This window comes from Procambarus clarkii, chromosome 5 (assembly GCF_040958095.1).
Source record: "Procambarus clarkii isolate CNS0578487 chromosome 5, FALCON_Pclarkii_2.0, whole genome shotgun sequence".
Taxonomy (NCBI): Eukaryota; Metazoa; Arthropoda; class Malacostraca; order Decapoda; family Cambaridae; genus Procambarus; species Procambarus clarkii.
This window is the reverse complement of record NC_091154.1, coordinates 43,646,596-43,667,990: the sequence shown is the minus strand read 5'-3', so window position 1 is coordinate 43,667,990 and position 21,395 is coordinate 43,646,596. Positions and strand designations below refer to the sequence as shown.

The 21,395-nt window shown below is 42.4% G+C and overlaps 1 protein-coding gene across 1 annotated transcript; it reads right to left on the bottom strand.

Annotated features, from left to right (window-relative positions):
- Window positions 1-1,341: 1,341 nt before the first annotated feature.
- Window positions 1,342-2,901, bottom strand: LOC138351905 (zinc finger protein 98-like). The gene is made up of 2 exons (XM_069304023.1): window positions 2,246-2,901; window positions 1,342-1,543 (listed from the first exon to the last, which is right to left on the bottom strand). Exons 1-2 carry the CDS (start codon window positions 2,899-2,901, stop codon window positions 1,342-1,344), a joined length of 858 nt encoding a protein of 285 aa, XP_069160124.1.
- Window positions 2,902-21,395: the final 18,494 nt, after the last annotated feature.

Below are 21,395 nucleotides of genomic sequence, written 5' to 3'. Positions count from 1 at the left end.
TGTATTTAAAATAGAGCTTATATTTCTAGCTTTCTTAAAACATATAAAACATTTGTTTATTAACGAAATTACGTAAAATAGACATTGTTCTGAGAGAGAGTTGCTCTGTCGATCAGTCTGTGCGGGGGTCGGAGCTCGGCTATTATTAAAACACATGAATCTTCATTAGAACTTTAATTATGTCTATGGTAAAGTGTTTACAATGAGCCTTATATTCCTATCTTTCTTGAGGCATATAAAACAAATATGTTTATTAACGAATTCACGTGAATTAAACATTGTTCTGAGTGAGAGCTACTCCGTCGATCGATCTGTCCGGGGTTGGAGCTCGGCTATTATAAAAGTACACTTATCTTTGCTTTAAATTTAAATATGCACATGATAGGGTATTTAAAATGAAGCTTATATTTCTATCTTTATTGCGACATATAAAACTCTTACATTTATTAAAGAATCTGCATGAAGGCATTGTTCTGAGATGAATACTGTGGGTTTTGAGCTCGACAAGCGATGAAAACTGTCACTTTTATACAACTACAAATATCTTCGGTTTTATTTAAAATATTTGTCTGGTAGAGGTTTTATATATAGATCGTGTCTCTGTCTTTCTTCTGACTAATAAATAATTTTGGTTTAATAAGTTATCAAGATGTTTTTAACAATATTCTTTCGGCGTTCGTCTTTTCTAACATGGGCGACCCTTTTGAAAAAGCGATACTTGGGTTAACCCATCCCATATTTAGGTCAGTTCCCATTATGGTTTGGAACATTATTCCCAGACACTTGTAGCATAACTGATAAAGTTAGGCTAGAGTAATATAAATTTTTGACTTTGTTATAAATAACAGTCTGCCTACAATAAAATCTTAGGTGAAATTTCTATTCAAGAGGAGAACCCATGAAAAGGCTTAAACAAAAAATGTAGACATCAGTTTGCATATGAATCTGATGAGAATTCCTAAATTAATATACATTTCTATGTCTGAGACATACTCAGAAGACAGTCTGAGTATGTCTCAGACTGTCTTCTTCACCAGCTCCAGTGCTTAATAATATTATAACAAAAATACCCATGTAGCGAGTAAATCTTATACTCGCTCCATTACCTTATTATCCTAATAGCATAACTAATTAATACTAATTACAAAAGCTACAATCCTTTCCCCAATTACAGGTAAGTTACGGGCTCACCATAGCCCGTGCCACTTGGAACTTATTCCGAGTAACAACAACAGCAGGAATAGCGAACAGTACAATTTCCAGTCAAGAATGTAGCACTTGGCATAGGCAGTTCTAATCGTCTACAAGACGCTTCAGCTTTGACACAGAACAGACAGCAGACTAGTACCGCATCGAGCTACAACGCTCTCCCACGTAGAGCCCCACGACTCCAGCCACATTCAGCTCTCTGCTCTGCTCCAAGCTCTGTCTCAATGTCGATGACACTGCTGTATCCAGGACTACTAATATGAAACTCACTAAAAACTGTGTATCTAATCTACCCAACAACGTATCATAACCGTACGTTACACCAACAACTTGGCTACAGAGTATATTACATTTTAAATAAATTTCCACAGAGCACAAAAACAGAAAGCATATCATTATTTACATATACAGTATATGAAGAAAAACATTTAAAGCTTTGTTTTATGTGCTAAACTGAAGAGATATTTCTATACTTAGAGCAATTTTGAGTTTTCCTACAGTAACAGTTTCTCTAGTATTTGCTTGGTCTATGAGAAGCATCTAACTTTCATAAAAGAACAAAATAATATAATATCTTTAGATCTTAAACTTATCATGGTGAAGCTTATTTATCAAACAAAAACTTAACATAATTACCTCTGTAGGACATCCAAATGATATTGTAATAGCACACTGTTAGATTAAAGGCAAGTTAATATGCCATTATGTGCCTCATTATCCTTCAACATTCTCTTAATTATCTTCCACACTCAAAGTGTTTAGCCTATGATTTGCATGTATCATCTTGTGCGTCTTCATATGTCCAAGACGACTGAATCTCTTCCCACACTCTGGACACTCATGAGGTTTCTCACCTGAATGCACTAACATGTGCTTTATCATATTTCCACGTTCTCTAAATTTTTTGTGACACTCAGCACATTGAAAAGGTCTCTCATCCGCATGCATCATCCTGTGAGTCTTCATATTTTCAAGACGACTGAATCTCTTTCCACACTCAGGACATTCATGAGGTTTGACACCTGAATGCACTAACATATGAGTTTTCATATGTCCAAGCTGACTGAATTTCTGCCCACAATCTGGACACTCATGAGGTTTGACACCTGAATGCACTAACAAGTGCCGATTCATATATTCAAGACGAATGAATACCTTCCCACACTGTGGGCACTCATGAGATTTGTCACACGTATGTACTAACATGTGAGTCTTCACATGTGAAAGGGTCCTGAATCTCTTCCCACACTCCGGACACTCATGAGGCTTCTCCCCTGAATGCACTAACATATGCGTTATTATATTTCCACGTTTTCTAAATTGTTTGCCACACTCACCACAGTGAAAAGGTTTTTCATCCGCATGCACCATCCTATGAGTCTTCATAGATCCAAGCCGACTGAATCTTTTCCCACAATCTGGACACTCATGAGGTTTCACACCTGAATGCACTAACAAGTGCCGATTCATATCTCCAAGATGAGTGAATACCTTCCCACACTCTGGACACTCACGAGGTTTGACACATGAATGCACTAACAAGTGCCGCTTCATATCTCCAAGATGAGTGAATACCTTCCCACATTCTGGACACTCATAAGGTTTGACACCTGAATGCACTAACAAGTGCCTCCTCATATTTCCAAGGCGACTGAATACCTTCTCACACTGTGGACACTGGTGAGTCTCCATCTTCTTTATGATAGATGCAGTTTGCGTGAAGGTTTCCTCCCACGGGCGTCTGCACGAGTGGTGATGTTGGGAGACACGTCAATCCTTGGGAGTTGTTTCTTAGGGTTAGACTTGATGAGCACTTGGTGATCAATTGTGGTGCTGTTTCTTTATGACAGTTGCAGCTTATATCAAGGTTTTCCCTTAATACTCATGCAGGATATCACCGGCTGATGAAGCTAAAATGGCGGCGGTCGCTTACCCTCTCATCACCTAAGCGTTCCAATGTTTTTTCTGGATCCACATATAATTTTTCTTATTTCTTATTTTTGTTTATACCTGGTCATTTACCATTAACAAATGAAAATTTGTTCTTATCCTCATGTTTTCCAATCAAGGAATGTATTGCAATTGTTTCGTTAAACAAAATGCCACACGATTATTATTTTTGAAGGACAACGCTCTCCCATAGTGGATGCATTCCTATGTATGTGCTGTTTTTTTTTGTAGGGATATTCCTGCGCGGGCCCTAAGCTTCTGGCTGGCCCACTAAGTATTGCTTGTTTCTGTTTTACTTGGGCGGAGTATGAGTATTTATGACTCATATGGTCGCTTCAGTAAGATTTTGCCATATGTGTTTAACAACTTCTGCTCTGTTGTTTTGTTCAATCTCTCCATTCAATTTTTGTTCAATTTTGTTCAATCTGCTCTTGTTGTTCTGCTCTGTTGAAGTTTAACAACTTCTTCTAAGGGAAATAGCAGTTAGGCTATATAGATTACGTCTAGGTTACAGATGCAACTGGGAGATTGGTGAACCCGGACAGAGAGAGTGCATCTTCTGCCAAACTGTCACAGAAAAACCATTACTTCACTATCTTCTGGAATGTGAAGCAACCAATGACCTTAGAAGAGCTTTAAGAGTTCCTGAATCATGCAGTGGCCACCCTGAAGCCATCAACACAGCCACTCTCCTGGTCAACAAAGGTGTCCAGCAGCTGGACACCCTCATAAAAACTGTGAAGCAGTATCCTCCCCCGCGATAACAGCTTGATGGTTAAATGCAACCTCAGAATTCTGAGAAAAAAAAATGTACCACTTACGGGCTATTCATGCCCGTGCCACCTCTTGGGTGGCTTAATCTTTATCAATCAATCAATCATCTGCTCTGTTGAATCTAAGTTGAAATTTATTTATTTATTTATTTATTTATTTATTTATTTATTTATTTATTTATTTATTTATATATTTATGCATATACAAGAATGTACATTGTGAATGTGAGGATACATAATATGGAAATTACAGTCTTGTAAAGCCACTAGTACGCGCAGCGTTTTGGGCAGGTCCTTAATCTAAGAAAATTTTAAGGAGGTAAATACTTGCAAAAGGGTTAAAGGGTTTGTAAAATCTTAAAGGGTTTGTAACTGTGCACTGTGTTAGATAATGTTCCAGTGGTCTGTTGGGCATTTCTCCACAATGAAATTCTCCACATTTCCACTCATCTTCCGGAACCTGTAAGCCTATTTCTCATGCACATGGGTATCCAAGCCTGATGCGATGTAAGTGTACTTCTGTTGCTTTACTGTTCCCTTTCATCAAACTATAAGTGGTTCGTAGTTAACATAAGAACATAAGAACAAAGGTAACTGCAGAAGGCCTATTGGCCCATACGAGGCAGCTCGTCCTATTCTATAACCACCCAATCCCACTCATATACTTGTCCAACCCGCGCTTGAAACAATCGAGGGACCCCACCTCCACCACGTTACGCGGCAATTGGTTCCACAAATCTACAACCCTGTTACTGAACCAGTATTTACCCAAGTCTTTCCTAAATCTAAACTTATCCAATTTATACCCATTGTTTCGTGTTCTGTCCTGTGTTGATACTTTTAATACCCTATTAATATCCCCCTTGTTATGTCCATTCACCCACTTGTAAACCTCTATCATGTCGCCCCTAACTCTTCGCCTTTCCAGTGAATGCAACTTAAGCTTTGTTAATCTTTCTTCATATGAAAGATTTCTAATTTGGGGAATTAACTTAGTCATCCTACGCTGGACACGTTCAAGTGAATTTATATCCATTCTATAATATGGCGACCAAAACTGAACTGCATAATCTAAATGGGGCCTAACTAGAGCAAGATATAGCTTGAGAACCACACCAGGTGTCTTGTTACTAACGCTGCGATTAATAAATCCAAGTGTCCGATTTGCCTTATTACGAACATTTATGCATTGATCCTTTTGTTTTAAATTCTTACTAATCATAACTCCCAGATCCCTTTCGCAATCCGACTTCGCAATCACAACACCATCTAGCTCGTATCTTGTAACTCTATCATCATTACCTAACCTCAGAACTTTACATTTATCAGCATTAAACTGCATCTGCCAATCCTTTGACCATTTCAAAACCCTATCTAGATCAACTTGAAGTGATAGTGAGTCCTCCTCCGAATTAATTTCCCTACCGATTTTCGTATCATCGGCAAATTTGCAAATGTTGCTACTCAAACCTGAATCTAAATCATTTATATATATTATAAACAACAGAGGTCCCAGGACAGAGCCTTGAGGCACTCCACTTACAACATTTTCCCACTCTGACTTGATTCCATTTATACTAACTCTCTGTTTCCTTTGGTATAGCCATGCCCTAATCCAGCTTAATATAGCACCCCCAATACCATGAGACTCTATTTTTTTAATCAGTCTTTCATGTGGCACTGTATCAAAAGCTTTGCTAAAGTCAAGGTATACAACATCGCAATCCTTACCACTATCAACTGCCTCAACAATGCTAGAATAAAAAGATAACAAATTTGTTAAACATGAACGGCCATTTATAAAACCATGTTGCGACTCAATTATTAATTTATGTTTTTCAAGATGAAGACGAATTTTATTTGCTATTATAGATTCGAGTAACTTTCCCACAATAGACGTTAGGCTAATTGGTCGATAGTTAGACGCAAGTGATCTATCTCCTTTCTTAAAAACTGGTATCACATTAGCAACTTTCCAAAACTCTGGCACTCTGCCTGACTCTATTGATTTATTAAATATGGTTGACAGTGGGTCACAAAGCTCCTCTTTGCATTCTTTAAGCACCCTAGCAAACACTTCATCCGGCCCTGGGGATTTGTTTGGTTTGAGTTTTACTATTTGTTTAAGAACATCCTCCCTGGTAACTGCTAAACTCGTCAACCTGTCCTCGTCCCCACCCACATAGACTTGTTCGGCTGAAGGCATATTGTTAAGTTCCTCTTTAGTAAATACAGATACAAAATATTTATTAAAAATACTACTCATCTCTTCATCACTATCTGTTATTTGACCTGTCTCAGTTTTTAATGGACCTATCCTTTCCCTAGTCTTAGTACGATATAACTGAAAAAACCCTTTAGGATTTGTCTTTGCTTGCCCTGCTATGCGAACTTCATAGTTTCTTTTTGCTTTCCTTATCTCTTTTTTAACATTTCTAACCAGTTGTACGAATTCCTGTTCTAAAGTGACCTCCCCATTTTTAATCCTTTTGTACCAAGCTCTCTTTTTACCTATAAGGTTCTTCAAATTCTTTGTTATCCACTTTGGGTCATTAGTATACGATCTATTCAATTTGTATGGTATACTACGTTCCTGTGCTTTGTTTAGAATATTCTTAAATAAGTTATATATTGAATCCACATCGAAATCCCCATTTAAGTCACCTATCGCTGGGTTCATGTCTCGCTCCAAGACCGGCCCACACCCCATACCCAAGACTTTCCAATCAATTTGACCCAAAAAATTTCTTAGGCTATTAAAATCAGCTTTTCGAAAATCTGGCACTTTAACAGAATTTTCTCCTACTGGTCTATTCCATTCTATGCTAAATCTGATTTCTTTGTGATCACTGCTCCCTAGCTCACTTCCTATTTCGATGTCATTAATTTGCGTTTCCCTGTTAGTTAACACTAAATCTAAAATATTATTTTCCCGTGTTGGTTCCTTAATGTGTTGCGTAAGAAAGCAATCGTCAATTAATTCTAGAAAATCTTTTGCTTCACTATTCCCTGTTTTGTTCAACCAGTTTATTCCGCTAAAATTAAAGTCACCCATGACATAAATACTGTTAGATCTAGATGCTCTAGATATTTCATCCCATAGATGCTTTGCTTCCATTCTGTCTAAATTTGGTGGCCTATATATTACTCCTATTATAATATTATTAGCTTTTTCGTTTAATTCAATCCAAATAGTTTCTGTGTGTGGCTCTGTTTTGATTCCCTCTTTGAGACTACATTTCAAATTGTCCCTAACATATATGGCTACTCCACCTCCTCGTCTAATATATCTATCTGTGTGAAATAGTTTAAATCCATATATTTGATATTCAGCTAATAGTTCTCTATTTTCTACATTCATCCACGTTTCGGTAAGTGCAATAATATCTATTTTTTCTGTGCAGACAAGAGCATTTAATTCGTTAATTTTATTTCTTAGACTTCTACTGTTAGTGTAGTATACCCTAAGTGAATTGTTATTTTGCGGACCTTCTCTTTCCCTGATCGTTTTGCCAATTCCTTTCTCCCACAAACACATACTTTTATTACCTCCTTCCTCCAAATCAATTCCCATACCTCTATCTACTAACAGTTTAAACCCAAACAAACACCTCTAACCACTTCTTCTAGCGAGTTCGCAACAGCAACAACCCCAGCTCTCGATAGATGCACCCCATCACGAGCATACATTTCATTTCTTCCATAGAAGTGTTCCCAGTTGTCTATGAAAGATATTGCATTTGATTTGCAATATCTTTCCAGCCGGCAATTGACACCAAGTGCCCTCGATATCCATTCATTTCCCACTCCCTTTCTTGGAAGAATGCCACATATGATCGGGATTCCTCCCTTGCTCCTAACTAACTCTATGGCTGTTTTATACCTCTGAATCAGTTCCTCACTCCTGATTCGACCAACATCATTTCCTCCCACGCTAATGCAAATAATGGGATTGTTCCCATTACCAGCCATAATATCATTCATGTTGTTTATAATATCACCAATGCCAGCTCCGGGATAGCAAACCCTTAACCTGTTCCCCCTATCTCTAGCACAAAACGTTCTATCCAAATACCTTATCTGGGAATCTCCCACAACTAATGTTTGCTTAGGTACTTCCTTTACTTTCTGAGGGGCCTGCGCTTCCTTTCTCTTCGTTGCTTTCCCTTTTGCGCGATCCACAGTCTCTCCACAGCACTCGTCCTCCAAAACGTCAAATGAATTTGAAGTTGCTATGGCGTTTGAAGGCGGCTTTATCAAAGTCTTCTTAAGGCCCCTGTCTTTCGCAACTCTCCAAGACGAGGTCCCTTTACTGCTGGTCTCCTCCTTCGTTACTTCTCGTTGTTTTTTAAGCTGACGCACCTCCTCCCGCAGAGAGTCCAACTCTGTCCTCAGGGCTCCCACTAGAGTCACCAGGTCCTTCACTACAACTTCCATATTGCTATGATAATGTAATATGGAAGTTGGTTGAATTCTTGTACCAACCTGCAGATCCTGATGTTGCAATTGCTGTGTTGTGGTCAATGTACATCTTTTTCATTGCTCTGTTTCTAATTACTTTCTTAATCTGTGATAAACTCTGTGGTATGTAAATGTCTACATTTCTTCTCTTAGTTGCAAGTTTTGCAGCTTCGTCTGCAATGTCATTTCCTATTATTCCCACATGACTTGGCACCCAGTTGATAAGTATCCGTCGGCCTTGTCGTTTGAGTGTTTGCAGTAATTATATGACATTTGTGATCAGACGTATGTTATCACATATGTGTTCTTGTTGCAATGTTTCAATGGCGGTTCTCGAATCTGTATGTATGATAACATGTTGTCGGTGTTCAGCAAGAGCATGTTCCAAAGCCATTTGAATGGCTAGCATCTCTGTTTGTAAAGTTGAACACACATTTGAGAGCCTCCAACTATTTACAAAGTTTCCTGCTTTAACTGCAGCTCCGGTTTCTTGTCCCTGCTGGTCTACTGATCCATATCTGAAGTAAGTAAAGCTGTCGGATGCCATGTTTGCTCCTATATGCATCTGTGCAATGTTACATAGCAGATGAGGATTTGTCTGGTTCTTTTTTCCTTCAATAACCATAACATTAAAGTCTGCTGGAAGAGATTCCCAAGGGGCTTGCATAACAAAGTCTGCATTTTTTTTTTTTTGAGATATATACAAGAGTTGTTACATTCTTGTACAGCCACTAGTACGCGTAGCGTTTCGGGCAGGTCCCTGGAATACGATCCCCTGCCGCGAAGAATCGGTTTTTTCTGATCAGGGGGAGAAAGATACTGGCAGTATGGGGCTTTAAATTTATTGAAGATTAAATTCTGCAGAACATGTAAATATATAAAGTTTCAAATATATAAAGTAAGTGAATATATAAAGTTTATATTAAACACGGTTTATATTATAGACATATAAACAAAGTTTATATTATATTAAACTTAATATTGAACATGTAAATATATAAAGTTTCAAATATATAAAGTAAGTAAATATATAAAGTTTATATTAAAATATATAAAGTAAATATATAAAGTAAGAATTAACAGTAACAATTCCAAGTCCTCGGACTAGATTTAACTTAAAAGGTACACCCGTAGTAAGTATGAGACCTTAGCCTATAGTGACATGGAAACTAATTCTGCAGAAACCTAAAGGTTAACTGGTACTAGAATTAAGGCCGAGTGCAAATGTGTAGTAATTATATAACACTAGGATATAACAGGCAGGACACAAAGAATAACTAATAAGTGAGAGACCACATAACACGTAATGTACCCGGCCAAGAGGCCGTAAAAGACCTAATGAATAAGGAGAAGGGGGTGTGACTACAAGTAGGGCTTACTAGCACCTAGACTGGGCAAAGTATTAGCTGCGGACAGCGGGACACTTGGGGACCGGCGCTGCACCCCCACCGCAGGCCAGCGGCCGAACCCCCCCCCCCCCCCCGAAGGGCGAGTGCCAGCTGGCCACGTGAGGCACTCAAAGTGGCAGAGCAACAACGTCCCGTCTGACGTAGGATGTGAGAGCACTACTCTTCCATCTTCCAATTATTTCTGATGTGGCGAGCCCGTCCCGAGACAGCTGGGTGCGGGGCGTAGTCATCTGGAGGCAAGCCTAGCGCCGAGAGGGCAGCGCGTAGGATCCTGGAGAAATCTCGCCTGGTGACAGGAGCGCTTGTAGGATCTGTGCTTGTAGGATCCGAAGTGTGTTGATTCCTGACCATGTAAGCGATACCTGGTCCAGTCGGAGCGTGCGTCGATTTTTTGTCGCGTAGATCACTTCCCCCGGGCTGAAAGATATAAGGCAGTAAGGGTGGGCAGAAGCGGCATGCAGTGTTATCGTGACAGGCAAGAGCACAGACGAGAGGGAAACCCTAGCTGAATCAATACGGAGACGAAAAACGGGGGGAGGGAGCCCGGCAGCAGGAATTAAGAGATTCCTTAATTAACAATCCTGGATGAATAAAGAGTTTTCCGAATAATTATACTGTAGCAATGAAGGGGGCTAACAATTCTAAGAATCTTCCAGCAAACGGAAGGGGAAAGTACCTTTGCTAAGAGCAAAGGTGGGAGAAAGCCAGTAGGAGAACAGCAAGGAAGCACAAAGCAACTATAACAGGGTAATACGAAACACTATAAATCTGGAATATAAACAATACATATACCAAGAACGGGTATATACAACTAAGCAATATATACATAAACAATAAAATGGAATAAGAACCAATTCTTAAAGCCAAATCTATAACATGCTTGTGTCCTAAGCGGATGTAGAATGTGAGCGGGGAACATTACCCTTGGTCTCCATCCCATCTCTGCCTCCAGACGGGTAATAGGGCTGGATAGAAGCCAAGGAGTCTGCCTTAAGTGGCCGCTGAGTGTAGTCTTGTGTTGTCAATGAGCGTCTGCGAGCCGCAGCTAGTACGCCGTGAACTTCGGCTACATCTTTTAGAACAGGAGGAAAGTGAAATCGACGGCAGGGAACTGTCATCCAGTAACTGTAATAAGGATAATAATAAGAATACAATGTCGTAAATAATCGTACAATGAAGAATACAATGTAATATCGTAAATAACCGATGACGGCAAGTGCCGCAGAATGGAAGAAATTAAGAAAGCAACGCTAAACCATAATAACAATTTATATTTTTAATAAAATAATACTGGAATGGCAGTAACGATACGGAATAATATTAATACTACCATATAGCCCAGCAAATAAGGGAAGATAATAGTATTAACGTAGGCCCTGGGCGGCTGCATCCCGGCACCGCTGCGTGCGTTGTAAAGGTGATAAGAGGAATATCCGGCTCGCATTCTCTTCCTCGCCGCAGTAGGGTGAGGAGGGGGGGGGGGTTTCCGGCTTGTCGTGGCTGCGAAAAAAGGGGAACAGAAGAAGCCGGCGTTGTGCGGCAAGCGGGCAGAGCGTAGGGGAAGGAATAGCGGTTGGAGGTAAGGGCCCCTAACCTAATGATAGATGAGGTTAAATTAAATAGAATACTATTACGTAGTAGGAAACAACAATGGCGAAGGAACAAGAAGAGTAAATTAGCCCAGAAGGCCGGATGGCCAAAGAACGTTAGCGACCGTATGGCCAACAGCATGCTGGCTGCTGCTGGCCAACAACAAGCTGGCCGACATCGTGCTAACTGACTGGCTTGAGCTTGCCGAAAGGAAGGCCGAATGGCCAGTTTTTGCATGACACCGTGCGCGAGGCCATGCTAAACTTCTCGGTAGCATCCAAATGTAACTTAATGTACTGTCGATACGATGAAGAATGGGTGGTCAAATATAATGCACAATATTTAGAATATATAATGAGGGAAAACGAGTGTAATAGGACGAAATAACCGGAGGAAAAAATGTGGGGGGGGGGGGGGCCCCACCCGAATGCACTGCAACTAGCGTACCCTAGCTGAAATTAACTTAAAGGCACAGAGGCAAAGCAATAGATTAATACAAATCCTAATTGAAAGTCCCTTAATATAACAAATTGAACGTGAAATTTAAGCAAAGTGTAAATTGCGGGAAAAATTTTGCCGTAATAAATACAAATCAAATTGCGAGTCCAACAATAACAAAAGATAACAAATTCCCACAGGCGAGCCCGCACGGCTAGGGGGGGGGGGGGCGGAAATGACAGAGGGCCGAAGAGAAGATAACGTCGCCGAGGCGCGCTGGACGGCACACAACCCGGTCTGAGAAAGGACATAGGCCCAAAAGCGAGAGGCGACAACGTAGAATGGGATAGAAGAATGCGGAAGTAAGAGGGCGAGACCGAGTACCTTAGAGGGCGAGACCTTTCCCTTAAAACCAAGTCTGGTGCCCTTGAGGAGATACCAACTTTAATTTACAAAAAAGCCTCCAGATCTTTAGCCCCTGCTATTGCTTTGCTCTTCAACAAGTCACTTGAACTCCAAACCTTTCCAGATATTATAAAAAAAGCGAGAGTAACGCCTGTCCACAAATGTGGTGATCCCACAGATGTTAACAACTACAGACCTATATCAATCCTGCCAAACTTGTCAAAAATTTTTGAAAAACTAATCTATAAGCAGCTTTACTCATATCTAGCCAAACTCAATATACTTAGACCTTGCCAATATGGCTTCAGACCCAAAAAAAGCACTAACGATGCACTTATTAGTATGCTTAACTCGATTCATACAGCTCTTGATAAAAATGAGTTCCCTGTTGGGTTATTTGTGGACCTGCGTAAAGCTTTTGATACTGTCAACCACCATAACCTTCTTCTTAAATTACATCATTATGGAGTCAGAGGACACTCCCTACAATACCTCGAGTCCTACCTTACTGACAGGCTCCAATATGTTTCTGTGAATAATACAACTTCTCCCACCCTACCCATCAACATTGGTGTTCCTCAGGGCAGCATACTTGGCCCTCTCCTCTTTCTCATCTACATTAATGACCTTCCAAATGCCTCCCAACACCTCAAACCAATTCTATTTGCTGACGACACAACCTTCATTTACTCCAGTCCTGACCCTCTTGCTCTAAATGCCACAGTAAATACTGAGCTAAATAAAGTCCATCTTTGGCTAACTGCCAACAAACTCACCCTTAACATTGACAAAACTTTCTATATTCTGTTTGGCAATAAATCCTCTAGTCAAATAAATCTCAAAATAAACAATACCCAAATTTGTAACAAATTAGATGGCAAATTCCTTGGCATTCTCATTGACCATAAGCTGAATTTCCAGGAACACATTCTAAATATATCAAAAAAAGTTTCAAAAACTGTTGGCATTCTTTCTAAGATCAGATATTATGTACCACGCCCTGCCCTGGTGACTCTCTATTACTCCCTTATCTATCCATATCTCAACTATGGTATTTGTGCTTGGGGTTCTACTACCCAAAATCACTTACGTCCTCTAATTACCCAACACAAAGCTGCTATTAGAACAATATCCAACTCTGGCCCCAGACATCACTCGGTACCCCTACTCAAATCTCTGAATATGTTAGATATTAAGTCACTGCACATTCTCTCATGTGTATTATACATATATAAAACGCTAAACTATAATGCCAATCCTGATCTCAAAAGCTTCATAGAAGGTTGTAACAGAACCCATGAGCACCACACCAGAAATAAATACAGTTTTGATATTCCTAGAGTACGACTTAATCAAACTAGAAATGCTCTGCAAATCAAGGGGCCCAGAATGTGGAATGACCTTCCCAACCATGTTAAAGACTGTACCTCTCTCAACCAGTTTAAGATAAAAACTAAACACTACCTAATAAATTCCCTGTAACCTACCTCCCTCCTCTATTGTCAACCCATGTCTGTTATTTTCTTTTTTTTAATCAACACTGTTTGTCAACCTATTGTATTTGCGCTGCTTTTTCAGTCATGTTCCCCTTTTTTTATCTTTATTTGTATTTGTTCTCAACACTTTTTATTCTTTATGCTCAATTAGTATTAAGTTCTAGATATTAATGTTTTTCTTGCCCGAAACGCATTGCGTAATAGTGGCTTTAGGCATTGTATGTACTAGCTCTATCTATATATCAATCCATTAATGTAACATCACTTGTATGTATATACCTTACCTGAATAAACATCTGAATCTGAGTAAACAGGGAACCAGGGGGGGGGGGCAACCGATAAGCCGCGGCTCGCGCACCGCTGGCCATACCTAAACATACCTAGACAGGAAGGGGAGAAGCATAAAAGTAACCCAGCAAAAGACTAGTAATTAGTAATTAGTAACTCTGCAAATAGCACATCCTGGCTGACTTTACTTAATAATTTACTTAGTAACTCTGCAAATAGCACATCCTGGCTGACTTTACTTAATAATTTACTTAGTAAGTCTGCAAATAGCACATCCTGGCTGACTATACTTAATAATTTACTTAGGAACTCTGCAAATAGCACATCCTGGCTGACTTTACTTAATAATTTACTTAGTAACTCTGCAAATAGCACATCCTGGCTGACTTTACTTAATAATTTACTTAGGAACTCTGCAAATAGCACATCCTGGCTGACTCTACTTAATAATTTACTTAGGAACTCTGCAAATAGCACATCCTGGCTGACTTTACTTAATAATTTAATTAGTAACTCTGCAAATAGCACATCCTGGCTGACTTTACTTAATGACGTAAGGCAAGGAAAAATGAACAAACAAACTGAACACAGCAACGCAAAATTAAACATGCGACATGAGCAAAGCATCAACTGTCGGAGTAAATTAAGGTAGGCTGTTTGGGAAAAGGAATCCGTGGTAATCTGAAAGCAGGAGGCATGTTAGTGCTGAAATGTAGAACGTAATTAAGAGGAAGGGCAAGGCATGTCGCGAGATGTCTGCAAGTACAAAATAAGAAACCTTCCATATAAAGTGTGTGAAAATCTTAATTTACATTGTCTTAGGAAGGCAAAGAACGGGATATCATTAAATATACGACGTTCCCGACGACGCTTCGACGCCGCCATCTGCTGGAGTGTACCGTGCCCCACCCCCCTGTCCAGGTCACCTGAATAGGGGCAAGGCATGGCACGTGATATCTGCAGGTACAAAATAAGGGTATACAATCGGCGTGCATATATAACCATTTTTACATTAAGAGAACGGAGGTGAAGCGTAACATAAATATAACCAAATAAGTAAAGTGAATAAACTGCAAGAGCCAAGCGTAAATACTGTAACCACTGAGGAAACTAAACTGCAATAGCTAAGCATAAACTACTGTAACTACCGATGAAACTAGGCAAAAATGCAGGGCCAGGAGACGTGAAGCTAAAATAAGGGCCCGCGAATACTGCAAATAGCACATCCTGTCTGACTTTACTTAATAATTCTTAGGAACTCTGCAAATAGCACATCCTAGCTGACTTTACTTAATAATTTACTTAGTAACTCTGCAACTAGCGCTGCCTGGCTGACTTTACTTAATAATTTACTTAGTAACTCTGCAAATAGCACATCCTGGCTGTCTTTACTTAATGACATAAGGCAGGGTAAAAGTGGGCAAGCATACTGAACACAGCAACGCAAAATTAAACATGCGACATGAGCAACGCATCAACTGTCGGAGTAAATTAAGGAGGCTGTTTGGGAAAGAGAGTCCGTGGTAACCTGAAACAGGAGGCATGTTAGTGCTGAAATGTAGAACATAATTATGAATAGGGCAAGGCATGGCACGTGGTATCTGCAAGTACAAAATAAGGGTATACAATCGGCGTGGATATATAGCCATTTTACTTTAAGAGAACGGAGGAGATGCATAACATAAATATAACCAAATAAGCGACGTGAATAAACTGCAAGAGCCAAGCGAAAGTACTGTAACTACTGAGGAAACTAGGCAAAATGCAGGGCCAGGGAACGTAAAGCAAATTAAGGGCCCGCAAATACTGCAAATAGCACCTCCTGGCTGACTTTACTTAATAAATTACTTATAACTCTGCAAATAGGACATCCTGGCTGACTTTACTTAATGACGTAAGACAAGGAAAATATAACAAGCATACTGTAACACAGCGAACGCGAAAATTTGAACATGCGACATGCACGAGGCTACGAATGCCTGAGTAAATTAAGTTAGGCTGGTGGCAAAATGAATCCGAGGTGATCTGAAAGCAGAGGCATGTCAGTGCTGAAATGTAGAACATAAATATGAATAAGGGCAAGGCATGTCGCGAGATGTCTGCAAGTACAAAATAAGAAACCTTCCATATAAAGTGTGAGAAAGTCTTAATTTACATTGTCTTAGGAAGGCAAAGAATGGGAATCATTAAATATACGACGTTCCCGACGACGCTTCGACGCCGCCATCTGCTGGAGGATACCGTGCCCCAGGCAACATGGGGGCCACCCCCCTGTCCAGGGCACGGCCCCTGGAACTGGACGCCGAGGACTTAACGGACATAACGAAGTCATCCTGGATTGCCGGCGGCAACGCCGAACCCAGGGCCTGTGGTGCGTACCGTTAGACGTAAACCTGCAGGCGTCGTCGAGCTGATCTCGGGTCCTTGCTCCAACGCCGGCGTCTCCCTCCGACGATGAAGAACAACAGACGACACAAGGCGGACGGGCAGGCGGACGAACGCTGAACTTACAACGTAGGAGGAATCCCTGCTACAACGGACGGGCAGGGCGCTTAAGCAAACACACCGGGCTACACCGGCCAGGCGGGAGCGCCTGGGAACCAACCTGCCGGGCAACACCGGCCAGACGGAGGACATGGAGTAACGGTCCTGGCTACCCCCCAGGCAAGCAGGACACGTGCCTGAGGGCCTGGACGGCGGAAAGCTTGAAATAACACACCGGGCTACACCGGCCAGACGTACGTCTGGGGACTACATGCCGGACTTACACCGGCAGACGGACGTCTGGGGACATCTTGATCGGCGACAACTCTGGGGAAGACGTACCTGGGGACTCCGGGACTCCGAAGGGGCCTGGGGCTAACACCCCGGGCAACACGGCCGGGCGAGACGTCCGAGGGCGACGTGCCTAGCTGAGAACACACCACACACGGCAAGGACCCCGTGGCCTACCAACCACGCGCTGCCACACGGCATGCTCAGGGCCTAGACGAAAAGGGAGGGGGGGGGGGGCCGCACACAGGCGCGGCCGTATGGGCGCAAGGCAGCCCGAGCCCCGACGTGGGAAGCCGTGGCGCAAAGCCACGTGGATTAGCACCCAAATAAGGGAACAGGAAGGGCGGGACACAGCCCAACCGTGCGCGCCACGGAACGCCGTGCCACGTGGCAGCACGACCAGGCGTGTGCCCCGTAGCAGGCCCGGGCGAAGGGCCAGCACCTGCCCACGAGTCGTCGCCAGGGGCGACGCTTGTCCGCTCAGGGAGACCCGATCCCTGGGGACATCCCAGGGAAGCCGGCAGACCGGCAACAGAGAACACCCGAGGGAAAACAGAAAAGACTCAGAAGCACGCCCTGCCGGCCAGGCACGTGACGACCCAGCAAGGCATGCATGGGCCCCAAGGCGGGGCCCGCCATAGGGCCGCCCACGCCTGGCCACGTGTCGCCGCCGCCGAGAACATGCGCCCCGGGCGTAGGGCCGAACCTGGCCACAAGCCGTCGCCGACGGCGACGCATGTCCTCGGACAAGGAGAAACCTGGCCCCCTAGGACAGCCCAGGGAACCCGGCGGGCCGGCAACAGGGCGCCCCGAAGGAAAGGCGGGAAGGACGCCGAAGCACGCCCAGACGACCAGACACGTGGTCGATGGCGGCGAGGCATGGGCCCCAAGGCAGAGCACAAAGGGCGTAGGGCCCACCACGCCTGGCCACATGGCGACGCCGGCAAGGGCACGCCTGGCCGCCGACGGGGCCCCGGGCAGGGCGCGCGCCTGGGCACGCCGCGCTGCGGGGCCCCCTGGACACGTACGAGCACGGCTGGACAGTGCCCCACGTGAGAGGAGACCGAACGCAGGCCCCTAGGGACGCGGCCCGGCGCACGCCGACCCTAAGCCAGCCACGCGACCTGCACGGCACGGTGACGCCCGACACGGGGCCAAGGAGGGCGCCCCCAGCTCTCCCGGGACTAACAGCAGAAAGCCCAAAGGACTAACTAAGGCGGCACACACGTACCGCGAGGGGATGGCGGTTGGCATACGCCGCACTGGGGAGGTCCTGACTAGAATTGAACAGAAAACCTCACCTTGGGGTTAAAAGTGTAGGGCAGGAGGACCCTGCCGGAACGGTCTGGGGTGTCGAGGGCCCCATGATGTCCTTGAGAGAGAGGTCAGGTACCGAGGCAGCTGGCGTGTTGTCCATCTCGTGCGAAGTCGGGCGGCCGGGGAGTGGTTGCGAGGGCAGCGGCGGGGCAGGCGGAGTGAGGGCAGAGCCCCTCTGTGCCCCCGTATTTATACGGGCCCAGACTGCCCGCGCAACGCCGCGGGACGCGCTGCGCAAATGTTTCTTTCTCCCCCATCAGAAACATCCCCGCTTGCGATCAAGCAGTGGCCATTTCATCCAAGTACACATTTTACTGTTGCGTTAAACAGATGCTACAGTTAAGGAATTGCGCCCAGTAAATCCTCCCCGGCCAGGATACGAACCCATAACATAGCGCTCGCTCGCTCGCGCCCATGTATTTCGTCGACACCCTTCTCAGTGACTGTGTTTGTTATATCGAATGTATTGATGGTGTTTATCGCACAATGGGTCCACCTGTTGCTAATGGAGGCTCTTCTGTCCAGAGTTAGTGCTCCAGTGATTATATCTTTAAGTGAACTGATTCTAGGTCTAGTCAATATCTTGGTCAGCATGCTCGCATTAATCCCTTTTACCCTTATTTCAATCGACGTTAGCTTGGTTTCTAGTGTTAGGTTCAGTATTTTAGTCCATCTGGGAGCTCCTATTATGATTCGCAATGCATCGTTTTGAATTACCTCAACGTTTGCCCACTGACCAAGGAGAAAGAGTGAGTAAGGCAAGCGCTGCAAAATCAACTAGGAAACGATCGTCATGTATGTTCCTCACATCTCAGTTCCTCATACACGAACTCAGCATGTTCATACACTGAGGATGACAAAGAAATTAGTGAAATCCTAAAAAAGTAGTATGAAGACATGTTTAGCACTCCGATACTCAGCATGAAAGTGGAAGATTCGGACAATTTCTTTATGAATGATACTTAAACACCTGTAAATATAACTGATATCAACACGAGCGTGGCAGATTTCGAAAGAGAAATTGACAATATGCCCATTCACTCAGCCCCGGGTCCAGACTCATGGAAATCAATATTTATAAAGAAATGCAAAGTGCCAGTAGCACAGGCACTCAGTATAGTGTGGAGGAAGAGCTTGGAGCTTGGACACAGGGGAGATACCAGATGCGCTTAAATCAGCAGACATTGCCCCTCTACACAAGGGTGGTAGCAAAGCATTGGCAAAGAATTATAGACCAGTTGCAGGCGATAAGTCACAATAACATGGCTGAAGTATGTTGACCAGACCACACACTAGAAGTTGAAGGGACGACGACGTTTCGGTCCTTCCTGGACCATATACATGGACCATTCAATATACATGGTCCATATACATGGACCTTGGACCATTCCTTTGATCTTCCTGGACCATATACATCAATGATCTGCCTAATGTCTCTAACATTCTGAAACCTATTTTGTTTGCTGATGATACTACCCTCATCTACTCCAACCCCAACCCATATACATTAAATGATGTTAATAATGAACTAAAAAAAGTCCACTTATGGATGTCAACCAACAAACTAACACTTAACATAGAAAAGACCTACTACATCCTATTTGGAAGCAAATCTACAACTGCAATTCAGCTTCAGATAGACAATGTAAACATTAGCAATAAAAATGATGGAAAGTTTCTTGGCCTATTCCTAGACAAGAGACTCAACTTCAGTACCCACATACAACACATAACTAAGAAAGTCTCTAAAACAGTTAGTATACTCTCCAAAATCAGATATTATGTACCTAACTCTGCTCTCATCTCTCTATATTATGCACTAATCTATCCCTATATCAACTATGGTATCTGTGCATGGGGTTCAATCACTGCAAACCACCTCAAGTCCATCATCACCCAGCAAAAATCTGCTATCAGAATAATATCAAATTCTGCTTTCAGACAACACTCAGCCCCCTTGTTTAACTCCCTAAACATGTTGAACATAATCTCACTCCACAAATTCTCTTGTGTCAACTACATTTACAAAACCCTGTTCTTAAATGCAAATCCTGCTCTGAAACTCTTCCTGGACAGATGTAATAGGACCCATTGTCACCACACCAGAAATAAATATCTCTTTGATATCCCCAGAGTTAAACTTAATCTGTGTAAACACTCTATGCAAATAAAGGGACCCAGTTTATGGAACTCACTCCCTATTGAATTGAAAAGCTGTCCAACTTTTACATCATTCAAAATCAATACTAAAAAGTACCTAATTTCATCTGCATAGTTTTTCACTTTTTGCCTTAAAATTGCACTGTATCTATTGCTACCCAATCTCCCAACCTTTATGTTCCCAATTTGAACATCTTTACCATTGTGATCATTGCTGTCTTCTTATATGTGCTGCCAATCTGCTGTATGGTGTTTATTAATCTTGTTTATCTGTATCTATTGCTACCCAGTCTCCCAATCTTTATGTACCCAATCTGAACATCTTTACCATTGTGATCATTGCTGTCTTATATGTGCTGTCAACCTGCTGTATGGTGTCTATTAATATTGTTTAAATTACTAATCAAGCTGGCAATGTGATCAATCAGAGCTTTAATATAACAATGTGCTTTAATATACTTACTAAGCTTTCTCATCTCATTTTTCTCTTGCAATGTATCTTTACCATTTATCAATTCTGATAGAAATTACCTACTTAAAATTATCTGTTAGATTAAGGACCTGCCCGAAACGCTGCGCGTACTAGTGGCTTTACAGGAGTGTATATACTGTACTATCCAATGTATTCTCACAAACCCAATGTACCTTCTTGTATATATATAAATAAATAAATAAAAAATAAATAAATAAAATTCTCAAGTCGATTGTGATGAGGAGGTAGAGACAGGCAATAAATAGGCAAGAGAGAGCTGAGGAGGAAAGTAAGGTGTAGGGGATAGTAGTATTAATGAGAACTGCAGAAGGCCTATTGGCCCATACGAGTAAGCTCCTATTATAACCACCGAAGGAGATAGTATTAGGAATAAGAAGAGGATAGCAAGGGAGCGTAGGAGAAGACAATGAAGAGAGAAAGAAAAGGAAAGAGAAAGAAAGATAAATGGAAGGGGTAAGCTTATGTTAAGTCACGTTTGTTAGAAAGATTAGAGCATTTGAGTATATACTGTGAAAGGGAAGAGTCCACAGCAACAAAGCCAAGTTCATGTTGGGTACATTGTGTATAAGAGCCGATTCTACAAGACGGCGTCTGTGTAGAGTAGAGGCAGGAAAGATTATTTTGGAGGAAG

What these genes read in the sequence shown, in the direction of transcription:
- LOC138351905 (XM_069304023.1), bottom strand. Translation starts at nt 2,901, where the DNA reads ATGGAGACTCACCAGTGTCCACAGTGTGAGAAGGTATTCAGTCGCCTT. An exon ending in GGACATATGAAAACTCATAT is followed by an intron (nt 1,544 to 2,245) that starts GTTAGTGCATTC and finishes TATACTCTGTAG; the next exon opens with CCAAGTTGTTGGTGTAACGT.